The 21,702-nt window shown below is 38.9% G+C and overlaps 1 protein-coding gene across 3 annotated transcripts; it reads right to left on the reverse strand.

Annotated features, from left to right (window-relative positions):
* Positions 1-300: 300 nt before the first annotated feature.
* On the reverse strand, positions 301-21,157 carry mvp (major vault protein). 3 transcript variants are annotated; one of them, XM_066642719.1, is made up of 17 exons: positions 21,004-21,157; positions 17,422-17,585; positions 15,169-15,364; positions 14,793-14,916; positions 14,131-14,262; positions 13,799-13,893; positions 13,241-13,477; positions 12,680-12,805; positions 10,681-10,872; positions 8,318-8,553; positions 6,373-6,570; positions 5,634-5,778; positions 4,199-4,410; positions 3,645-3,761; positions 3,097-3,223; positions 2,224-2,412; positions 301-925 (listed from the first exon to the last, which is right to left on the reverse strand). In XM_066642719.1, the coding sequence occupies exons 2-17, from the start codon at positions 17,580-17,582 to the stop codon at positions 803-805; spliced, it is 2,610 nt and encodes an 869-aa protein (XP_066498816.1). In that variant the 5' UTR covers positions 17,583-17,585; positions 21,004-21,157; the 3' UTR covers positions 301-802. The 3 variants fall into 3 exon arrangements, with proteins under 3 accessions (XP_066498816.1, XP_066498817.1, XP_066498818.1); XM_066642720.1 differs by lacking the exon at positions 21,004-21,157 and adding an exon at positions 20,857-20,945; XM_066642721.1 differs by lacking the exons at positions 17,422-17,585; positions 21,004-21,157 and adding an exon at positions 16,226-16,244.
* Between the last annotated feature and the right edge of the window lie 545 nt (positions 21,158-21,702).

Raw genomic sequence — 21,702 nt, forward strand, 5'->3', positions numbered from 1 at the left:
GAATTGTAACTGTTTTGCTTAACTATCACTTTAATTATGGTAATTTTGTTTTGAAGCTTGAAGCATAGGGGTTTTAAAAACCTTTAATTTTATAATATATTTATTTATTGATTATCTGTCTAATTATTGGACACTGAACAACCCAATAAGCCTTCTAACCAATTAATGGGTGAAGCTTGTGACATGGTGGATGCAGATTTGTCAGTCTTATTTTGATGGCTTAATGCTGACCATTAGCTGAACCAAGAGGGCAAGCCCAGCGGAAGGAATTATACCAATAGTAGACTACACTTTTACAGACACCAGAAAGTTTATTTGTTTTTGAAAAGTGAAAGATCCATCCTACAAGAAATTGCCTGTACACGTATCTTTGGGTTAACTGCATGCATGTTCTAACCTAAAGGAAGGCCAATTCAATGCATCATTTGTAAAATACACTTTCTTTTATTATCATCAGGCTGTAGAGGTATTCTGATAGTATAGTGTGTTAAACTTTGGTACAAGCTCTAGTGAGCTACATGAGGGGAAACAGGAGCAGTAACTATACTACATTACCATCAGTACTGAAAGTACATGTTTTAGGTGTAAAGCAGAGAAAAGGCCCAGTCTTTAACAATTAGACTAACGTGCTGCTTTCATACCTGGAGTGCAATATTTGTCAGGAATAAGGCAAGTGAAAAAGTCTGAATAACAGAAATGAAAAAAACATCAAGTTTGCACACAGTGATATACAGTATAGAAAGTGGTATTCAGGCACATCTTATATAGTTGCAGGAAACTCCCATCACTTTCTCTTGCTCCTTTATTGGTTCTCACTGGACTTCATTGCCCCCAGGAGGCCGTTGGCGGTAGTGAACAAGCTGATAGGAGAAGAGCCATCTGTGATTAGCGTGGACTTCAGACCCAATGCTTGCAGCAATTTCACCTGAAGAAAAAGAGAGCAGAGGTCAGGGAAAGGCCAGGTATGAGCAGTTCATAAACATAATGACTTTAAAACAGGCAATAATTATGATGTACATATATGCAGATCAACCATATCATGACCACCTCTTGTTTCTACACTCATTGTCCATTCACTCAGCTCCACTGACCACACAAGAGCATGTTGTAGTTCTACAATTACAGACTGTTGTCCATCTGTTGTTCTTCTGCATACACTGGTGCCCCCTTTCACCTTGTTTTTCCAGTGGCCAGGATCAACCGAGGACCACCACAGAGTAGGTATGGTTTGGGGGGGGTGTTTCATTCTCAGGATCATTCGCTACAGTGAAACTGACATTGTGGTGGTGTTTTAGTGTGTGTTGTTCTGATAGTGGATCAGACACAACAGTACTGCTGGAGTTTGTCCATGGTGTTCCCTCCTCCCAGTCTGTTACAGTCAGATCCGTCACTACATTAATGAAAATATTCACATGCTCTTATTCTCTGCTGCACTCAACTAAACTAACTGCTTCCCCTTTACTGTTTTACTGTTTTCTGAGAGAATGATGGCCCACTGATGGAAGATTGTTTGCTGGATTCTCCTACGGCCCAAACCAGACCAGCTGCTCACCTTATTATTATTATGTAGCATAATGACACTTCATTGGTGATCATTTAAAATTCAATCTATAGTTTGATCAGAGGAGGATGGGTCCCCTTTGTGAGTCTTCCTCCAGCCTCGAGGGAGTTTTTCCTTGCCACTGTCGCCTTCGGCTTGCTTGCATTGGGCTTTGATTTAAATGTTCTGTTTTGAAACGGTGAAGCTGCTTTGTGACAACGTCAGTTGTAAAAGGTGCTATACAAATAAATTTGATTTGATTTGATTTGTTTAGATGTAAAGACAAAGACAGTAACCCATCTGTTGCTGCAAAGTTGGTGTTAGTCATCTTTTAGGCCTTCACCAATGGTCACATGACACTGTTGGTTGAATGTTTTTGATTGGTGGACTATTTTCCGTCAAGCAGTGACATTTTAAGTGTTTTAAATACTCAAGTAGCCCTGCTTTGTCTGAGCCACTCATACCAGCACAACACAAACTAATACACCACCACCAAGTAACTGACACTGAAAATGATCCACCACCCAAATCATACCCGCTATGTGTTGCTCCTTTCCATAGAAGAACAAGGTAAAAGGGGCATAAAAAAAGAAGGCAGTGCAACACATGGTTTATAATCTCTAATTGTATGCTACAGGTTACACGTCACTCTCTCTGTGTGAGTGTGTGGTGGAGTGGTTTACCTGGAGTTCTGGGCCGGCCCTGGCCATTTCTGTCAGAGTACCACTGCCAATGGCCTCAACAAGCTGTTTGAAGCGCTGGCTCTCAATATCAGACAGTTGTTGTTGCTTCTGCACCTCCAGATGGTCCAGTTCCTTCTTGTAACCGAGCTCCTGGTCCCGTGCTTTCGACAGACGTTGTAGCTCTGCTTCCTGCAGAATGGGTTTATTTCATCAGAATGTTTGAAGGTTTAAAAACACAGGTCTGGTTCCATTTTTATCCTTGAGATAAATGTTTTGTTAATTCTGCTATTTAAAAAATAAGATCAAATGTGTTTAAATATGGTGAGCATAAATGGTATAGAAAAAAGACATAACATTTCTATATATCATTTGTACGATAATTTAGAATAAAACGTATACATGTCTTTAAAAATACATTATAGAATCCTTGGTGAAACATGGCTTTATATTTACCCTAATATAAATAAAAGTAACAGGTTATTTATGTCACAGTTTCTCTAAATGCGCAAACAATCTTGTGTGGAATAATATTAAATAATGATGAAAAATAAAAAGATATTTAGTGACTGATAATATCAGCTTCACAAAGATCAGTCATGTAGTAGCAGGGAGTATTATTGGGCAACACCATGGCAGAGGAATGCTACATGAAGACAACAAAATAACTAATAAAAGGAACACAGAGCCCAATTAAGAAGTAAAGAAAAAGGCAAGAGGAAATGTGACAATGAATTTAATTCATCGTGAAAGATACTGCTTGCTATCCCTCAGTGCAGAAGACAGTGTTATAGTGGGATGGTGAAGTGATGTAGGATGAGAGGGAAAATGAGGAACTGTAAATATTGAAGGATGAATAAAGACACTTTGACATACCGCTTCAATTCTCTGAGCCTCTGCCTTAAGCTTGGCCTCACTGACAGCCGCTTCACCCTGAATTCGTGCTGCTTCTGCCCGGGATTGTGCCTCAGCCTTTGCTGCTCCTGTGCTCTCGACTGCAGCACTACACACACACACACACACAATTACTCAAGTGTCCATATTTAACAAGACATATGTATCACTGATCAGCCAAAAAATAAAAAGCACTGGCAGGTAAAGTGGAAAACACTGATTATCTTGTTGTTACAATGCCATGGGACGAATTTGGCAGTAAATGAACAGTCTGTATTTGATGTTGATGTTTTGAAAGCAGGAAAAATGCCAATGTAAGGTTCTGAGTGACTCTAATATGGCCAAATTGTGACAGTCATTTTTTGTGGTGGCAGTTATGCGACATGTAGTGCATTTCCTTGATATGATGCATATGATGATATATCCATGTTAAAGCGAGTCTTTGTGCCAGCTACTGATCACTAGCTTTTTAAATACATTTTGCTGCTATGCTACTCACTTGGGAGAAAATCAAGCAGGTTCTCCATTACCTGAGTGCCTCCAGTTCCAGCAGCTCTTTCCTGGCTTTCTCAGCCTCAGCCTGGTCAGTGATTCTCTGTCTCTCAAGCCGACCACGAGCCTCCTGCTCCAGACGCTCTGCCTCATGCCTTAGAAAGAGAAGAAAAACATATGCGAGTGATCAAGCAAATGAGAGGAAGACACTGTTTACTTATGTAATTAGTAAAGTGTAAAAAAGATTTAAACACTTACACGCCAAAGATTTTAATTAAATGATAAATATTTTTAAATTTACAAATGTTTACTATACAAACATATAATACGGCTTTTCTCCTGTCTTAACGCAATAAGGTATATATGCATTAGGTTATTAATCTTAAGGTGTATTATACATTCTTTTGGTTACAGTTGTGAAACCTACATTAAGGTTGAGGTCAGTGTTTGCTCCAGTGCAGATTGTAACAGTTTAAGAACCAAACAGATTGAAGCAAATTATGCAATATGACTTAAGAGTACAGTGCAAACAAAATATAACTTAAAAAAAGAATAAAACAAACAAACAAAAAATAAAATAAAAGCCTCTGACCGAGCAGCAGCTTCCTGAGAGTTGGTGGTGATCTCAATGGCCAGCTGGACACTCTTCTGAAGGGCATCTCGTGTGCGCTGATCAACAGGCTCCACAGACTGGATATCCACACTGCTGATGACCAGGCCATTCTGATTAAAACGCAAATTGGAACGCACCGCCAGCTTCTCATCAAAGCCAAACACAGCTGAGCAGATGATACGATTTGAGTTCTGCAATTGGAAAATGACACATCAGGGGGAAGATCATTTTAACTTTATTTCCAGTACTTATTAATTCAATATAAAATAACAGAAATTCCAACATTTTTTCCAACTTTCTTCCAAACTCCAGATGATGTCGTTGAAATTTCAGTTTGCAATACATTTGAACAGAAAATGTGTTTATTAGATAACAACTTTATATTTTTGTTTCAAAACACCCCAAGAAACTCAGGGAAACCCCAGTTCAGGGTCGCGGTGGGTCCAGAGCCTACCTGGAATCATTGGGCGCAAGGCGGGAATACACCCTGGAGGGGGCGCCAGTCCTTCACAGGGCAACACAGACAAACACACACACATTCACTCACACACTCACACCTACGGACACTTTTGAGTCGCCAATCCACCTGCATCATGTATTTTTGGACTGTGGGAGGAAACCGGAGCACCCGGAGGAAACCCACGCGGACACTGGGTGAACACACCAACTCCTCACAGACAGTCACCCGGAGCGGCAATTGAACCCACAACCTCCAGGTCCCTGGAGCCGTGTGACTGCGACACTACCTGCTGCACCACCGTGCCGCCCCCAAGAAACTTTTCATATTATGTTTGTTCAAGAAGCACATGGGGCACAATAAAAATATGCTTTATGAGAGGTGCATTGGCACAATATAGAAATATCAATATTATAATAACCAATAGCAAATTCAAAAGAGTCCAAGGAAGTATGTGGCTGACAATGTTCAGATATAACAGATTCTGCACATCCTGACCAATTCAATTAAACAATTCTCCGGAATAGTGTTTACACTTTACAGTTTATTTAGAGGCAAATATCTTTCTAATTTCAGAGATTGTGTTAAAGAATGTCTTGAGAACACGTTCATTTTGGTAAGGATGATTATCCATGTGTACAGTGTGCTTGCATATCAATATTTATAATTTAGAGAGTGTCCAGTGTTATTGGGGAATATAAATGGGACCGATATCAGCTTTGGCAATGTTTTAATTTAATATCAGGTTCAAAACAGTGATTTTCAAAAAACAAATTCATTATTCAGATGAAGCCATGGCTTAAACCCAGCATTCCTAATATTGGCATGACAACAAATTACATTATATGCCATTGGGGTTTTGTATATTTTATAAAATCTTATGCTACTGTTCTATGTGAAAGGAACTGGGTGGCTGTGGCAGAAAGGAATGAAAATAAAGCAGACTTTGACAGAGACCTTGTGGAAGTCATCAAACTGCACTGAAGCCACGGCTCCTCTGATCCTGGAAGCAATGGCTTTACAGGCATCCCCTACAAAGTCAGGAACAGAGAACAGAGCAGTTGCCTGCGCAGGGTCAGAACGGTTCTTTATATCGAAGTGCCTGAAGGTTGGGATAGGAGAGAGAGAGAGAGAGAGAGAGAGAGAGAGAGAGAGAGAGAGAGAGAGAGCGCAAGGGGTAAAGAAGGAGAGAACTTAATTATTATACTTTAGTAAATACATTGAAATCTGTGTATCAGGTATGCTCTATTTGGGAGTAAATCTACTTGCCTTTGTAAATAAAAAGTAAAAATATCACTAATCGAGACATGTACATAGTAAATGTAACACAGAGACAAAGCAGGAAATGGAACTGAGAGAAAAGTGAGGAACAATTTAAAGAAAATGATGGCTTGATGAAGAGTGGGGAGGAGATAGTGTATGCATGGCCATTTGAAACATCAAAATAAACAAAATCAGTGCACTAATCTTTGACACGCTGAAGTGTATTGGACATGGCATGGCAGTAATACTATATTATCTGCAGTAATGTTACTTACAGCCATGTTAAAGGCCAAGATACCAGATACATTTTGCTGCAGGGCACTGCTGGATTTATATGCACCGAAAAACAAATGCATCTTTATGGAAACCTGTAGGGTGGATTTATCACAAAGAGCCAGAATCATACAGACAGACAGACAGATGGACATGTTACCAGTTGTATGAGAGCTGGAGCTGAAGGCGAGCATGGTCAGCCGTTTCTATGGTGATGATGTCGGTGCAAAAGTCTGGGCCAAGCAGCAGGCAGATGGCTTTAATGACGTTGGGCCGTTTGGGCTTGTCACCAGACAGGGACAACACAGTGAACTGCTCATCTGGACCCAGCATCACAAGATCGGGCCCAAACACTACCCTGAAAAATAAATTATATTTTTGAGATGTAGCCATCGCTTTTACTAAAATAAACACACAAACACACATCAGAGAAAAGGCTTTTTTCTCCCCAGGTATTGGAATGAGAAAGTCAAAGGACAATAATTGAAATAGAAATATTGGAGCTTATCCAGTTCAGGGTCGCAGTGGGTCCAGAGCCTACCTGGAATCATTGGGCACAAGGCAGGAATACACCCTGGAGGGGGCGTCAGTCCTTCACAGGGCAACACAGACACACACACACACATACCTACGGACACTTTTGAGTCGCCAATCCACCTACCAACGTGTGTTTTTGGACTGTGGGAGGAAAGCGGAGCACCCGGAGGAAACCCACGCAGACACAGGGAGAACACACCACACTCCTCACAGACAGTCACCCGGAGCGGGAATCAAACCCGCAACCTCCAGGTCCCTGGAGCTGTTGCGCCACTGTGCTGCCCATGTTAAAATCAACCATGGAAAAACATTTTCCAATAAGAAGAAGTGTTTTTTTTACACTATAAAACATGTATGTAAATTTACATTAGTCACATACTACTCTGTAGTCTTCAAAATAGAGAGGAAGTTAGAGCAAGATAGTGTTAGGCAAAACTGTCAATGTTTCAAGAGCAGTACTGTAAATCAGAGTGTATCTAAGTCTAAGGTTTCTAGAGATCTATTACGTGACAAACACGTTATGTTTAGAATTTACATAGGTTATGTTTATTATAACACTGATATCTGAAATGCCTCAAAGACTCATGACTTATATTTATATGCACCCCTTCATCCTGCACCTGTCTGTTGAAGTGTCATATTCAAGTAAATAGTAAAAAAACTTAATGGTGGGGGATAGCATGTGTAAAAGGAAACCTTACAAAACAGTCAGCATTCCCCTAATGTAAAATCTGCAAGTATCCCCTGACATGCATTAGTGACTCTGATTACGTAGGCAAGATGATGTGTAACACTGTAAGAGCACTTTTTAGCTACCAGAGAAGGAAAACAGCAGCAGATCCTAGTTAGATCACAAACATTGAGTGTTTGTTTTTGTTTGTGTGTACAGATGACTAGTTTAACCTTTGTACCCTTTTAAACTTAGAATTTGTGCTTGTTTCCAATATGGCCAAACATTTCTAATTATTAAGACTGGATGTTTCAGCCTCACCCACTGCTAAGAGGTGTATAAAATCAAATCTCTTGTAGCACAATGGGCCATACTTAAGAGCTCAGTAACTGAGTAGCCCATAAATAATGGCCTGGGGCTCTTCTGTTTTGTCTGGCCTCCTAGTCATATTAATAAGTCATATATCATGTGCCTCTTAGTCATAAAGAGGGTGCTACAGCACAGTATCATTTTAGAATCATACATTTCCTTAAAGCAAAGTCAGGTGGAACAAAGCTCTCCCAGAAGAGTAACGGGGTATTGTAGCAGCAAGAGGGGACACCCAGGGATTTAGAATTGTTTGACAAACACATCTGGTTTCGAGTTGCTGGTGTCCACATAAAGTTGTCTATGATTTATATTTATTGTGTTCTATTCTACTGCATCTTGACTAACATTCAGTTTATGGTAACAGATTAGCTTAGGAAGCCAATAAAATCCAGTACATTTTGTACACTGTACAAACCCCATGAAATGTTGATTTCTATAAAGCTAATATTAACTCAAAGAGTTATATAGTGTGGTTTCAGCATCTTTTTGAGTATGTTAAACACTCCCAAAAAAACCCAACCATACATACCTAGCCTTCTTCTCTCTGTAGTCGTACACCTGGACTGCAGCATTGTGAGGGACGCGAAAGGACACCACTCTGGTTTTGTCTCGTGGGCCGTTGAGTCCACCTTGGTCTCTTTCAGAGCGTCCGGACAGAGGGTCCCGTGAGCTGTTCAGCAGAACCTCCACATTTGGGGGCAGCTCCTTCTCCCACAGTTCCTCATCCTGAGTCAGCATGTAGGTGTGGCCAATCACAGCCCTCACCTGCACAGCCCCATGAAACAAACAAGCAGCTCAGCAATTCATTTCAATTTAAAACACATAGGAATCAGCATAGGATTAAGAAAATCAAATATTAAAGTAGATACATCCACTCCATTATTGCATATATGTGGTCACATTTCACATGTACTCACAATGCCAGATCCACCACATACCTTGCTTTTCTTACCATAAAACATGCTTCATCATATGTTTGACAGGTATGTTTACATACCAGTTATCAATAACCCACCCACCATCAAATATAATCAGTGCAAGGGCTTTGTAACAACAGGGTGGGTCCACTGTACTCTATAAACATTTCACAAGCACTCTGTGGGTGGAGACAGAGGTCAGTAAATGCTTCCTTTGTCAGGGAGACTAGTGTGATCACCGCTGGTTTACATTCTTAACGACAAGCCCTGTGTACCACCCAGATAACCTGAGCCAACAACACATGACAGGTTTAAAAAGAAGTATGATAAGTTTCAGTATGGTTTTCGCAAACGTCACTCTACTAAGACAGCCCTTCTGAGGGTCTCTAATGAATTGTTAATGTCCTCAGATGTAGGTGATGTTTCAGTTTTGGTATTGCTTGACATCAGCTCTGCGTTTGATACTGTAGACCATCGTATCTTAATTGATAGGTTAAGGGATTGGTTGGGCTTATCTGGTACAGTACTAAAATGGTTTACATCACATTTTACTGAGAGAAGCTTTGCTGTGACAATTGGAAACGTCTCTGAATCTGCTCCACTGTCTTGTGGAGTTCCGCAGGGTTCTGTTCTGGGGCCAATATTTTCTCTTCATATTTTGTTATTTTCTCTTTATATGCTGCCTTTGGAACAGATAATAGTTTTATTATTGCTTATCATTTATTTGCTAATGACAATTCGGCTTCAACTTTCATTTTGACCTAGTGAAATCCAAAATTTACATAGGACAGTCATACTAATTGACTGTCTGGATGCTATCAGGGACTGGATGGCTGAGAATTTCTTACATCTAAATGCTGACAAGATGGAGGTTCTGATTGGTGCTCCTGATTCCTGGTGAGTGATTCCTTTGACTCCAAATAATCTCTTGGGACTCCTTCTCCTGCTGTCCGCTTAATTTTGTGTAACTTAGGTGTTATGTTTGAGCAGTCTTTTTGTTTGACACACATGTTTAACAGCTGACAAGATTCTGTTTCTTTCATTTGAGAAACATCAGTAGATTGAGATCTGTAGTTTCAAATGCAGAGCTAGAGATGACTATTCGTGCTTTCATTTCATCTCCCATTGATAACTGTAATACACTCTTCTCCTCGTTTAGCATGTCTGCTCCTAACCACTTGCAGGCAATACAGAATGCTGCAGCTAGATTGCTTACTAGGTCAAAAAGACAATCTCATATAACTCCATTATTAATATCTCTGCATAGGCTTCCTGTCGAGCAAAGGTTTCAGTTTAAAATCCGTCCCCTTACTTATAGGGCATTGCATGGTCAGGCTCCCATGTATATATCCGACCTACTTCATTCACATGTATCAGCATGTTCTTTTGGGTCAAGTAACTTGAATCTGCTATCTATTCCATGTTCTCGACTGAAGACCCGTGGGGATCAAGCATTTGAAGTTGTTGCTCCTAAATTATGGAATACACTACTCAACTTTTTAAAAGTTGCTGATTCGTTGGAGTCTTTTAAAAAGCAATTAAAAGACTTTGTAAGCAAGCATTTGGATAATGCATCAGGCACAATATCTCATACTTTATGGTCTTACAATGTGTATTTTATGTTTTATTGTTATGTTTGTTAACTTTAAGTTGTGAAGGAGGACCTATTTTGTAAAGCACTTTGTGACCATTGTCTGTGACAAATGATTAATATATTTTACTTAAACTTACATATTACATTAAATACAAAATTCTGAATTTTGAAATTGTATGTATTCAGCACAACTTTAAGTACGTTGTTGTCTCATTCAAAAGAATTTCTTCAAGTTTGTGCAAATTAGCAGGAATCTGTATATATATATATATATATATATATATATATATATATATATATATATATATATATATATATATATATATATATATATATTATCCCCCCCCCCCGATACTGTGTAGACTAGACTATGGCACACACCTTTCCAGTCTTAATGTCCCGCACATAGATTCCCTCGTTCTCATCTAGCGGGATGGCCTGCTGGCGCAGGACCACTTCCACAGTGACAGGTGGTACATATTCAATCGGCCCTCGAAGCATCCATCGATCACCGGGGCGACGCTGCACCCCAGCTCTTTTGGCCGTGGCCTCCTTTTCACCATCTTCTTCTTGCTGATGAGGAGAGAGGGGGAAAGAAGGGGTGAGACAGAGAAGAAGGGAAGGGGAACAATGGCAACGGCTTCTGGCAGGTGGGGACAGACACTGCTGCACATGAATCATGCACATGTGTGTCTGCATATTATATGTAATGGTGTTTATGTACGCATAAAAATGCATCACAAATAAGCAGCAAACAAGTGTACAACATAATTGCAAAATTAAAGAAAGAAACAAACAAAATAACATAAAAATGGAGGATGGGGATTAAATAGTAAAGAGGGGGAGAGACAAAAAAGGGTGAGTTAATGATTCAGGCTATCGCCATTATTTCTGTTATTATGTTATTATTATTCTGTCTTATTATCAAGACCTTCCATTATGTATAAGCATTCAAAAATGTGGAAGAACAGATAAGCTCATGTTAGAGTGCTATTAACAATATAACTGTCCGTTATTATGGTTTTATTAAGCCTTATCAATCTAGTAGATGTTACTGAATATAGCAAGTCATGCAGTAGCTGCTTATTACAAATTACTAAGCAGTAAGTAGAGGTAATTATGCATTTCCCAGAGCCTTTGCAATTAACTTATTAAGCCTTTTCAGGCCTGTAGGTGGTAATGAATGGCTTTTTGTCCAACCCCCCCCAAAAAACAAAAAGAAAAAAAAAAAAAAAACCCACACAAACAAATTATTCTAGTTCTTACTCTGACTCACTCCTCCTCACCACACTGTGCCCTAAATAACACACTTTGTGGTTACTGCTTCTGGTTTGTCTTGTGCTTCACTCTGTGTTCTCATGGGAAAAACACAAACTGTTTTTTTTTTTTGTTTATTTGTTTTTTAAAGTTAAATGAAATCTTTTACACTCTTTGTCAAGTACTATGACTCTACTATGTACAAATAAATGTTAATGATAATTAACTTCAATAATCACTTCATTAAAATGATAATTAAATTAATAATCACATCATTAAAAACACAGATTTTTTTGGGACTTAAGCATATTACAAGGACATTATAATATTCTCCTATAATCACAAAGTGTCAGAAAAACTGTCTCTGTGGTGTAACCCTCAAGTGTACATATAGTTTGGACCTTTAGTTAGGGAACATAATGGTACCTTATTCTATTTTATTTTTACACAGATCTATAATGAAAGACACAAATGTGTCTTCCTTTGGAGAAAAGCATGTATGTATCTTTAGGGAACACAACTGGACCTTAAAACCAGTGTTGTTCTGTTTAAAAAGTACATTTACACTGTTTGGACCTTTAGTGACTAATAATGTACCTTAATAATGTCTACCTTCTGAAAGCGTTTCAATTTTTAATATTAATAACAAAACTACATTAATATTTCAGTGTATAGTATTTTAAATTTAAAGGTAATACAGAAACACAGAGCAGATATCTAATGATTTTTATAGCCTCTACAAAAACTTAAAAGGTTCACACACACTAGAACAGTAGAGCCGAACATTAGTGAGCAGCAATTTCTCTACAGTTTTTAGTGTAATCAGTGAACTTGGCTTTTTAAAATGTGAAAGATAAATGACAGGGTGTGTAATATTTCTGAAAGGCTACATGCTTTGTGAGGGTGTGTGATGTGGGTTTTGTGGGGCGTGAGCATTACTGGCAGCTACAGGTGAAGAAACACATTGTTAGTATTCTGGCTGTACAAGTACAGTAATATGCACTTTGTAGCACAGAGAGAATTGTCATGTTCTGTTTGCCTCCTGTGGCACTGTCATCGATTTATCTTTCACAAAAAAGTCTATGCTCAAGTCTTCTTTTGTTTATCTGTTTGTAATTCTTACCGCTTCTGTGTCTACAAAGGCCTCCACAGCACGCAGCACCAGACCTTCTTCCTCAGACAACACATATACGTCCTGAATGCCCTGCTCCAGATGCTCACCAGGCCTCAGGAAGAATGAACGCTCGCCCTTTAAGGTGAAAATAACATGCATATTTTATTTGAAGAAGAAAAGATTTATGTTTATTATTAACTGCACAGATAACAATTATCAATGACTTTATAATTAGCAATGATATGAAGGATCTGCGATCATTTTTCTAATTTAAATGTCTTCAAATAAATTACATTTATTAATATTCTACAATGCCATATCTACTTATGCCATTACCATTATGACAACAAAATTGGTTTCAAATATAATAAATCTGCATAAGACTGAGCTAACTCTTAGTTAAGAGAAACTGTAGATATGCTTACTGGAGTATTATTATGCCAGACACTTTTGTTGATCAATTCAAATTTAATGTAGTTGTAAAATAATAAGCTTAACAATGTAAAGAAGAATATCGTCACACTGCTAAGGCTAGAGGCTATGATGTGAGGAAGTGGAGGATGAACGCACCTTCACCACTCTCTTCTGTCCGAGCTGGGGCTTGCCATCTACTCCCACAGGGTCCAAAATCACGCAGTACTGTCTGCTGCTCAGCGTGGTCACATCCACCACCCCCACCACCTCCTCAGCCACGGAGGGGATGTGAGCCTCCCTGTCTGCCACAGTGACCAGCCACTCCTCCCCTGTCCTTCTGTCCCGTCCACCAGCATCCTTGAATGGCCTCAGAGCTCGCACATGTAGAGCATTCTGTAACACACACACACACACACACACACACACACACACACAGAGAGACAGGATTAAAACAGTAATTAAATGAGTAGTACAAGACATTCTAGCCATGTCTCTTAAGACTTACAAATTTATTAGTCTCATGAACCTTACGATTCTGACCTTTCAGTAAAACTGTAAAACCAATTTAATGTCTTTACCCACAAGAGAGGGAATCAGAGAGAGAGAGAGAGAAGATACAGAGACTGACAGAGCAAAAGAGAAAGAAAGAGAATGAATGAAAGAAACAAACAAAGACAGAAAGAGACAGACAGACAAAAAGAGAGAAAATCGTACCTTGTCAGTGAGGATGAAAGCATTCACAATATCAATGACCTCTTCGTGTGCCCCAGGCAGGTATGCACCCACCTTACAAACCTGCCACTCCTCACCTGTCAACACATACAACATAAATTTATTCATTCGTCTTCTGTAAAAGTGTCATCACAGGGCTCCAGAGCCTAGCCGGTGTCACTGAGAAGAACACACTCTGGACTAGGTGCCAGTCCATCACAACACATGCAAAATATTGATATGCGAATCATTCTACTTTATACAAGCAAAGATATTTTGTGTGTCTGTGTATATATATATATATATATATATATATATATATATATATATCTAACCTGTAACTCTGCGAGTTCCACTGCGGTCCACGCCCTCTTTGCGAGCTCGGAGGCGAATAGCCTGGTTTTCTCTGATGACTGTGGCTTTAATGGTCTCTAGTACTACCACCTCCTTCCTCGGTATGTATGTTCCTGCAGGAAAAAAAATAAAACTTCAGCCACTCTGTTCATATCTGTGGATTATTTGGAAGATTGCAGTGATACATTTGATTGTTGACCATACAAAACAAAAACATTTAATTGCTTTCTCTTTCTTTTTCCAATCTAATAACTCTGGGCAGGCTGTTTTCACTAACAACACTCATTACTTCAGCATTATTGGGACAGGTTACACTGCTGTGGGTTAACTGGACATTTGAAAAATATTAAGCTGTTCATAGTTGTGACAGAAATCAGACAGAAAAATATATTGGGGCATACTTTCAGTTTATGAAACTCAGAGCTTGGCTTGGAGTTTGGATTGGCTCAGAGAGCATCAGGCTCATTTCAACACAACATACCACTGCCAAACATGGGCCCTTCGAATGAACAAAAGACACTTGTTGCACAGTTTCCCATAATAATGTGGGTACTGAGTGTAGTAATGTTTCTTAATTTGAATAGTGAGATGAATGCAAATTATTTTGCAAAAGGAAAGAGATATAAATGGAGGTGGAAATTACCTGGCCCTTCAAACAGCCACTCATCTCCAGCCACACGCTTCTCTCCGTTCTCTTCCTCAAAGTCCAAGAGAGCCTGGAGCCTCAGGGCAGTATCAGGATACACGATTTGCAGCGGAGTCACATTCTGCAAGACAAAGACAGGAAAAATTATATTAATGTATTAATAGTTAATTAAAAAGCCATTTGAAAACACATATAAGATTCATTTCAAAAACTTTACATTTTTGGACACACCCAGTTCATAAAGTTTGTACTTTTTATTTAAAAGATGTGAAGTAACACATAGCTAGATTATTAAAATAAACAAATTACGTCAGATCACATTCAAAACCTGTGATCAGGAACTTAAAGGACTTGAGAGAAGTAAAATGCACACCTTCTGGATCTCTTCTCCAGGGAAGAGGGGAAAGGGGTCCTGGGCCAGACGGATCTCCAGGTCAGCATGGCGAAGTTTGGCCTGGCCAGCGGTGTCAAACTGGACATCGCCTTCATCGTCACGGACCACAGGGTTCAATATTACGCAGTAATGACGAGGAGGGATCATAATCATCCGGGTGGGGGTGAAGAGGACCCTGCAGGTGGACAAGAGTGATTAGAGCGATCAATTAAACAAAATATTAAACTGATATTAGTAAGACAGCTTAAAGCAACCCAAAGTGTGAGAGATTTGATAATGAACATACACAACTGACAGATTTCAATAAAAAAAATGTACTTTTAAAAAGTATTTTCATAAGAATGTTTACCATCCTATCCAAAAATCTTTTTGGACAAATCCAAAAACATGATATAGCTAAGCACCAGCTCTATGAAAGTGTCAAACAAATAAATACAGTGGAATTTGAGTTCCTAACTTGTGTTTATTGATAGTCAGAAAACACGTTATTTCTTATTAATTCAAGGAATAATGTTTCAAAGACTGTTGACACCCCCCCAACGGTGTTTGGAAACTCTAATAGGCGTCTTGCATGTGACGTAGGTGGTGGACAACAAAAATATCCAGAAAATGGACTAAATTTGTCAACTTTAAACGGGCACTTTGGAAAGGACCATCCGCTCACTCCGTTATCTGTAGCTCATTTCACTGGCGCTTTTCCAACAATATGGGCATGTAAGGACACCAACGAAAGGTGTTCAAGAGCCTCTGTAACATGGAGGTAAACAGGGTAAGGACACTCACTTCGCCTGTTTTAGTTGGTGTTGGTTAACGTTAGCTTGACTCGCTAAACTCGGTGGCTCAGATTATACTCGGCTACGTAGCTGCATTACGGAGGTTTATAGTGTCGGATGAATTCGAGTTGGACTTCGATCACATTTACAAGAATAACGGTACCTCTACATTTGAGTTTAGCTTATTGCTAGACTATTGTCATGAATAATGTTGGTTATTTAGCTAGATACTGTCATAACAGTCAGTCATAACGGTGTTTTACCGCGGCGTTGTTCAGCTGTTGCCCACAAGTGACGTCACGGTTGCGTTCAAGAATTTCCGTAGCGAGCTCGGGTTTTTCCGTAAATTTAATAAAATTGTCAGTTTTAAAGCAAATTAAGCTGCTATTTTCATTTTATTTTATACTTATATATGTCAGTAACTAAAATAATGTAATATTTATGGAGGTCCATTAAGTGGTGCTTAGCCTTTAAACCTTTACAGAAAAACACTCCCCTGACATTTCACAAATAGGAGGGTTTTCACATGAACAAAGTTATGAGACCCAGACGTAGTAGACTTTCTAAGTGAAAGTAAGTTAAAAGTCAAACCACAGAATACAGATGTAAATACGTATACCATTTTTCACCAGTTCTCCTGCACAATATATACTTACTTGCTACATTCAAAATATAAACAGGAACTGTGCACTGAAACAGGCATTTGTTATTTATCTGGATTTGTTTGTGTATTTAAAATATTTATTTATTTAATTTAGAAAGAAACAGTGATTTGACAAAAAAATATCCAAAATTGTGCATAGGACTGATGATTAGAACAACTACACTTAAGAGACATCTGCAAAATTTGTTGAATTAAATTAAATGAAAAGTAAGTAAGAACCCTGTTTTTGGGTACATTTTTTAAAGATTTAATTAAAATAACAAGTAAAATGGGCAGCACGGTGGCGCAGCAGGTAGTGTCGCAGTCACAATGAAATCGCACATAACTTAGTCCATTAGTGCAAAGACACTGTATCATAATGCAACTAGGTTAGGGGAAAACAGGCTAAAATCAAATACAGTAATACTCTTTAAAGCATGTTTTATATTATTACATAATGAGGTTATTTCAAAATGCTAAAGCTATTCCAATGAAAACTATGGTTAGTTCCACTACGGAGAAAAACATTTCTGCAATCCCTTTTTTGTACTTAGTGGATTTTTTAAAATAACTGATTCACACCAAAATAATGTAATCAATTGTAATTAAACTGAGTAATTTAATTTAAAGAAATTGTTTTTAGGCCAAAGAAATGGCTACAGTTACACAAGTCAATGATTTCTTACTTAAGGAATAATGTACAATGCATAACCACAGAACGCTGAGCAGGACTGTCTGAGATGTCTGAGACGATACAGAGACAATATCAAGAACAGTCCGGATAGGGTGGGTATTGTGTGGTGTGTGTGAGAGTACCTTTCATTGTCCTGGCGGATGTAAGTGAGAGGACCTATCTCCACCCGGGCAATATTGGTGTTCTGATCCAGCACATGGATGTAGTGGTGGGGTGGGATCCTGATGATTGAGGAGTCAGTGCGTTCAGTGTCCATTTGACTGGGTGTAGGTCTCTTTGACATAACCTGAGAAACGACATATTACAACATTTACTTTTTGATCAAGCCATCTCCAGAATCTTATATGACATAAAATACTGAGCAGAGATTTCCAAGTACATAGTAAACATTTTATATAATGTTTTTTTTTTCCATTAGTTCACATTATTTCACATGTTAATTCTAATTCTTAGTTTCAGAATAACTCAAATGTCATGAGTGGAGGTGAGCAGTCCCTTGGTATGTGCCTTCAAATAGTTTAAAAACAACCTTACTTGTAAATACTGTGAACATGTGACTTAAAATATGAAACCAGGTTGATTCCTTTTCTGTGCAACCAGAACTAACCAGTTTGGTCAAAGGGCTTGCCAGATATACAGGGGTTAGACAATGAAACTGAAACACCTGTCATTTTAGTGTGGGAGGTTTCATGGCTAAATTGGAGCAGCCTGGTGACCAATCTTCATTGCACATTGCACATTGCACCAGTAAGACCATGTGCATCCAATGGTTCAAACATTGTGTCCTGAAGGCGGTGCCATGTATCAGGACGACAATGCACCAATACACACAGCAAGACTGTGTGTAAGATTGGTTTGATGAACATGAAAGTGAAGTTGAACATCTCCCATGGCCTGCACAGTCACCAGATCTAAATATTATTGAGCCACTTTGGGGTGTTTTGGAGGAGCGAGTCAGGAAACGTTTTCCTCCACCAGCATCACGTAGTGACCTGGCCACTATCCTGCAAGAAGAATGGCTTAAAATCCCTCTGACCACTGTGCAGGACTTGTATATGTCATTCTCAAGACGAATTGACGCTGCATTGGCCGCAAAAGAAGGCCCTACACCACAGGTGTCAAACTAGATCCACGGAGGGCCGTGTGGGTGCAGGTTTTCTTTCCAACCACGCAAAAGCCCCACACTACTGAAAGTCAAGATCTACTGATTAGATCCAATGATTAAAAACAGGTGGAATGAGGTGTGGTTTCTGCGTGGTTGGAAAGAAAACCTGCACCCACACGGCCTTCCGTGGATCTAGTTTGACACCCCTGCCCTACACCATACTAATAAATTATTGTGGTCTAAAACAGGTGTTTCAGTTTCATTGTCCAACCCCTGTATGCGTTATTCACTTCTGCAGTCAAGTGCTGTAAGGCCTTGTATTTTCATTAAACTACCAAAGTAGTTGAGCTTACACCCAAAATTATATATTTATCTGTTCCTAACTGTGCATAGCATCTTAAACATGCATATAGAATCTGTACTAAATTTTGTAACTGGGCTCTATCTCGAAAATGTGTTTACAAATAATATTATTAGCACAAGAATTTGAGTGAAAAAGTCCTTTTACTTTTTTGTACACTCTTTGCTTTAATGAAAACACTGTCAATCTTAAAGTGCATGACCTCCACAAGTCTTCTTAACTTCATTTTTTTTTTTTTTACGTTTTCTTCATTTAAACTTTTTTTTTGGTAGTCTTTTTATATCATTCAGTGGATGTTTTCTCATTATTTGCTCAAAAATGGTCTAATGTGTATGAAGCCCTAATGTCTGAAAATGGGTATAAAAAACTAAGTGTTTCAGTCTAGAATGCTAGGCTTTCTCTCTCTGCTCAAAGAAAAAAAACAACTTAATTTTGCAGGTTTTTAGACAAAGATCCCTCCAATCATTGAATAGCATGAACCGAGATGAGATTCTCCTGTGCTTTTGCTTTTTCCTGCTTCATAGGTGGGTAATTTTGACTTATTTTTCCTGTAGATGGATCTAACTAAAAAGAGTGCTGACTGCATGAAAGTAAACACAAACTGAAAGTGCTACTAAAAGAAACTTTTCAAGTTACAAATGAGTTTTTGTGGTAAATGTAACAGCGACAATTTAAACTTCAGCCATGTACAAACAACATTTTTTTTGCCTCAAACATACCATTCCACCTTAATAAAATAACTGAATTATTTGTAGGTGAGGAACCACACTGCATTGGGGCAGAGCTGAATTTGAAGACAGAACATGCCTCACATTACTTATCTCTTATGGTCCATAATCATGATAGTGTTACTAAGAAACCCACCTGAAATCACTGTTTTTTAAGATACAGAAGGTCAAAATGAGTAGACGTCTCTGATGTAATCTCACTCCTATTCATAAAGCTTCCATGAACTTTGGAACATGGTGGATCCTCTTATTAAATCACTTGAAAGAATTTCATGACTCAGGATACTTTTAACTGACATAGCACAATTTTACCATCCAAACATTATTGATGACAAAGGAATCAATAGTAAGAATCGATGGCACTGGATGGTTGATATGACAAAATTATAATATCACATTTTTACTTAATTTAGCCTATTCATAACTCCGCTAATCACACAATGTCTTTAAGTATGCCACTTAATAATAAGTCCTGCCACTGGACAGATGAACATGCTTGCAGGAGAACACTAACTGCCCAGCTCTGTTAACTAGCAGATACCCAGTTTGACAAATAGGATTGGGGAAAGGAAGCTGAACACGTCTTACCTTCTCCTTTTTGAGAGTTTGTAAGCATAACCAATATCCTCATAATTGACCACATACCAAAATATCATCATACTGCCCTCCTCTGTGTAACACAGATGACAAACTGACAAATGACTTACACAATCCCAGTCCAAACAAACCTGGGTGGAGGGCCCATAATCCATCTATGGCATGAAGAAATGAGGCCTCAAATACAGGTTACAGTTTTGAATGATTGCCAAGGCTTTATTATTACTCTAAACCACCCTTTAACCTGCCCTTTCTCAAACAGCAACCAGGTTTTACACAAACATGGCTCAGAGAAGCTTACACACGGCACCTGTCAAGTCACGCATTCATCACTACGTGGCGTAATATGATCCCGTCATTATTTATTATGCTCAAACACTGGCACATTCATATTTAAACTGAATAATATGAGTAAAAAGGAGATTAAACAACACACGGGTTGTACTTATTGAGAGCAACTAGATACCAAGATGGAGTTGTAATGGATGTGTTTTATATGGACTTTCTACGTAATGCCCCTTTAACTAATCAAGTCAAGACAAAGATGGATTTTTCCGCATACTGTTGTTCGGCTAAAAATGTGCGGCACTAAGCAGTAGTGCTAAAGTTGTTGGGAGCAGACAAAGCAGTTTATATTGGTATGGACTACATTTACTTTTCATTATGGGTATTAGAATGCACTTTACACACGGGAGTGTTACAGGGATTTAAAGGTGTTTTTCTCGTTTTAAGTAGCACGGTTATTAAAAGGTTACTTCTGCAATACCTGAAATTCACTGACGCCTCTGTTTCTGTAGCTCCAAGCTCAAAGTCACTGCCAGGAGACGTAAACACCACTGTGGCACAGTTAGCGACGAGTTCGCAGTGACGTCATAGACGACTACATAAAATAAATGAACATAAGCAAACTTACCTGGTCAGGGGATTGTGTTCTGCGTCCGTGTGACGGTTCGTAAGGGCTGTAGTGGACACTTTATGTATTAAACTCTCCCTTAAAACCCTGGAGCTGTGGCAATGCGGAAGAGAAAGAAGAGCATCGATTTCTCCACCCATATCCAGGCAACCTGAAGGGCGGGGCTAGAATTGAGCCGAGGTCTCAGATCGCCTCTCAAACCTAAATTCAACTGACCAACTGATCTCCCACTCGTGAAAAGAGCCAAAGGTCAAATAAACAAACAAACATAATGCGGATTCCACAAGCTATAACATTTATCAGCAGAATACACGAAAATAAATGAAAATAAGTATCAAATATCTGCAAAGAGTTGTCAGTTATTTTCAGCTGGGATTCTAATGCAGTGTATTGACTGGCAGCAGCAACTCGCAAATGTGACTCTGAGTGAGGGGCGGGGGTTGTCTGAAAACGGGTGGTCATTACTAGAAACGCCGTCATATATTGGAAAGAGTATTACTTTTCTTTTTTTCAGAAAAATGTTGTTGATCTTTTCTCAGTACAGAATTTTGTAAAGCTGCTTTGCCACACAGTTGTAAAAAGCACTGTACAAATACATTTGAAGCATTAAAAAATGAACATAGTTGTTATGAATCAGTGCAATCACTAACCAGTAAACAATTAGCCGTTGATTCAACGTTGAAATAACGTAATGACTGC

The sequence above is a fragment of the Hoplias malabaricus genome, chromosome 13 (genome assembly GCF_029633855.1).
Source record: "Hoplias malabaricus isolate fHopMal1 chromosome 13, fHopMal1.hap1, whole genome shotgun sequence".
Lineage (NCBI taxonomy): Eukaryota > Metazoa > Chordata > Actinopteri > Characiformes > Erythrinidae > Hoplias > Hoplias malabaricus.

Bases quoted from the DNA above. Each gene is read 5' to 3' on its own strand.
- mvp (XM_066642719.1), bottom strand. From the start codon at position 17,582: ATGTCAAAGAGACCTACACCCAGTCAAATGGACACTGAACGCACTGAC. The intron at 14,917-15,168 runs GTGTGCATTTTA...TTTGTCTTGCAG, and splicing joins CTGGAGAAGAGATCCAGAAG to AATGTGACTCCGCTGCAAAT. The intron at 8,554-10,680 runs GTGTGTGCCATA...GGGGCTGTGCAG, and splicing joins GGGACATTAAGACTGGAAAG to GTGAGGGCTGTGATTGGCCA.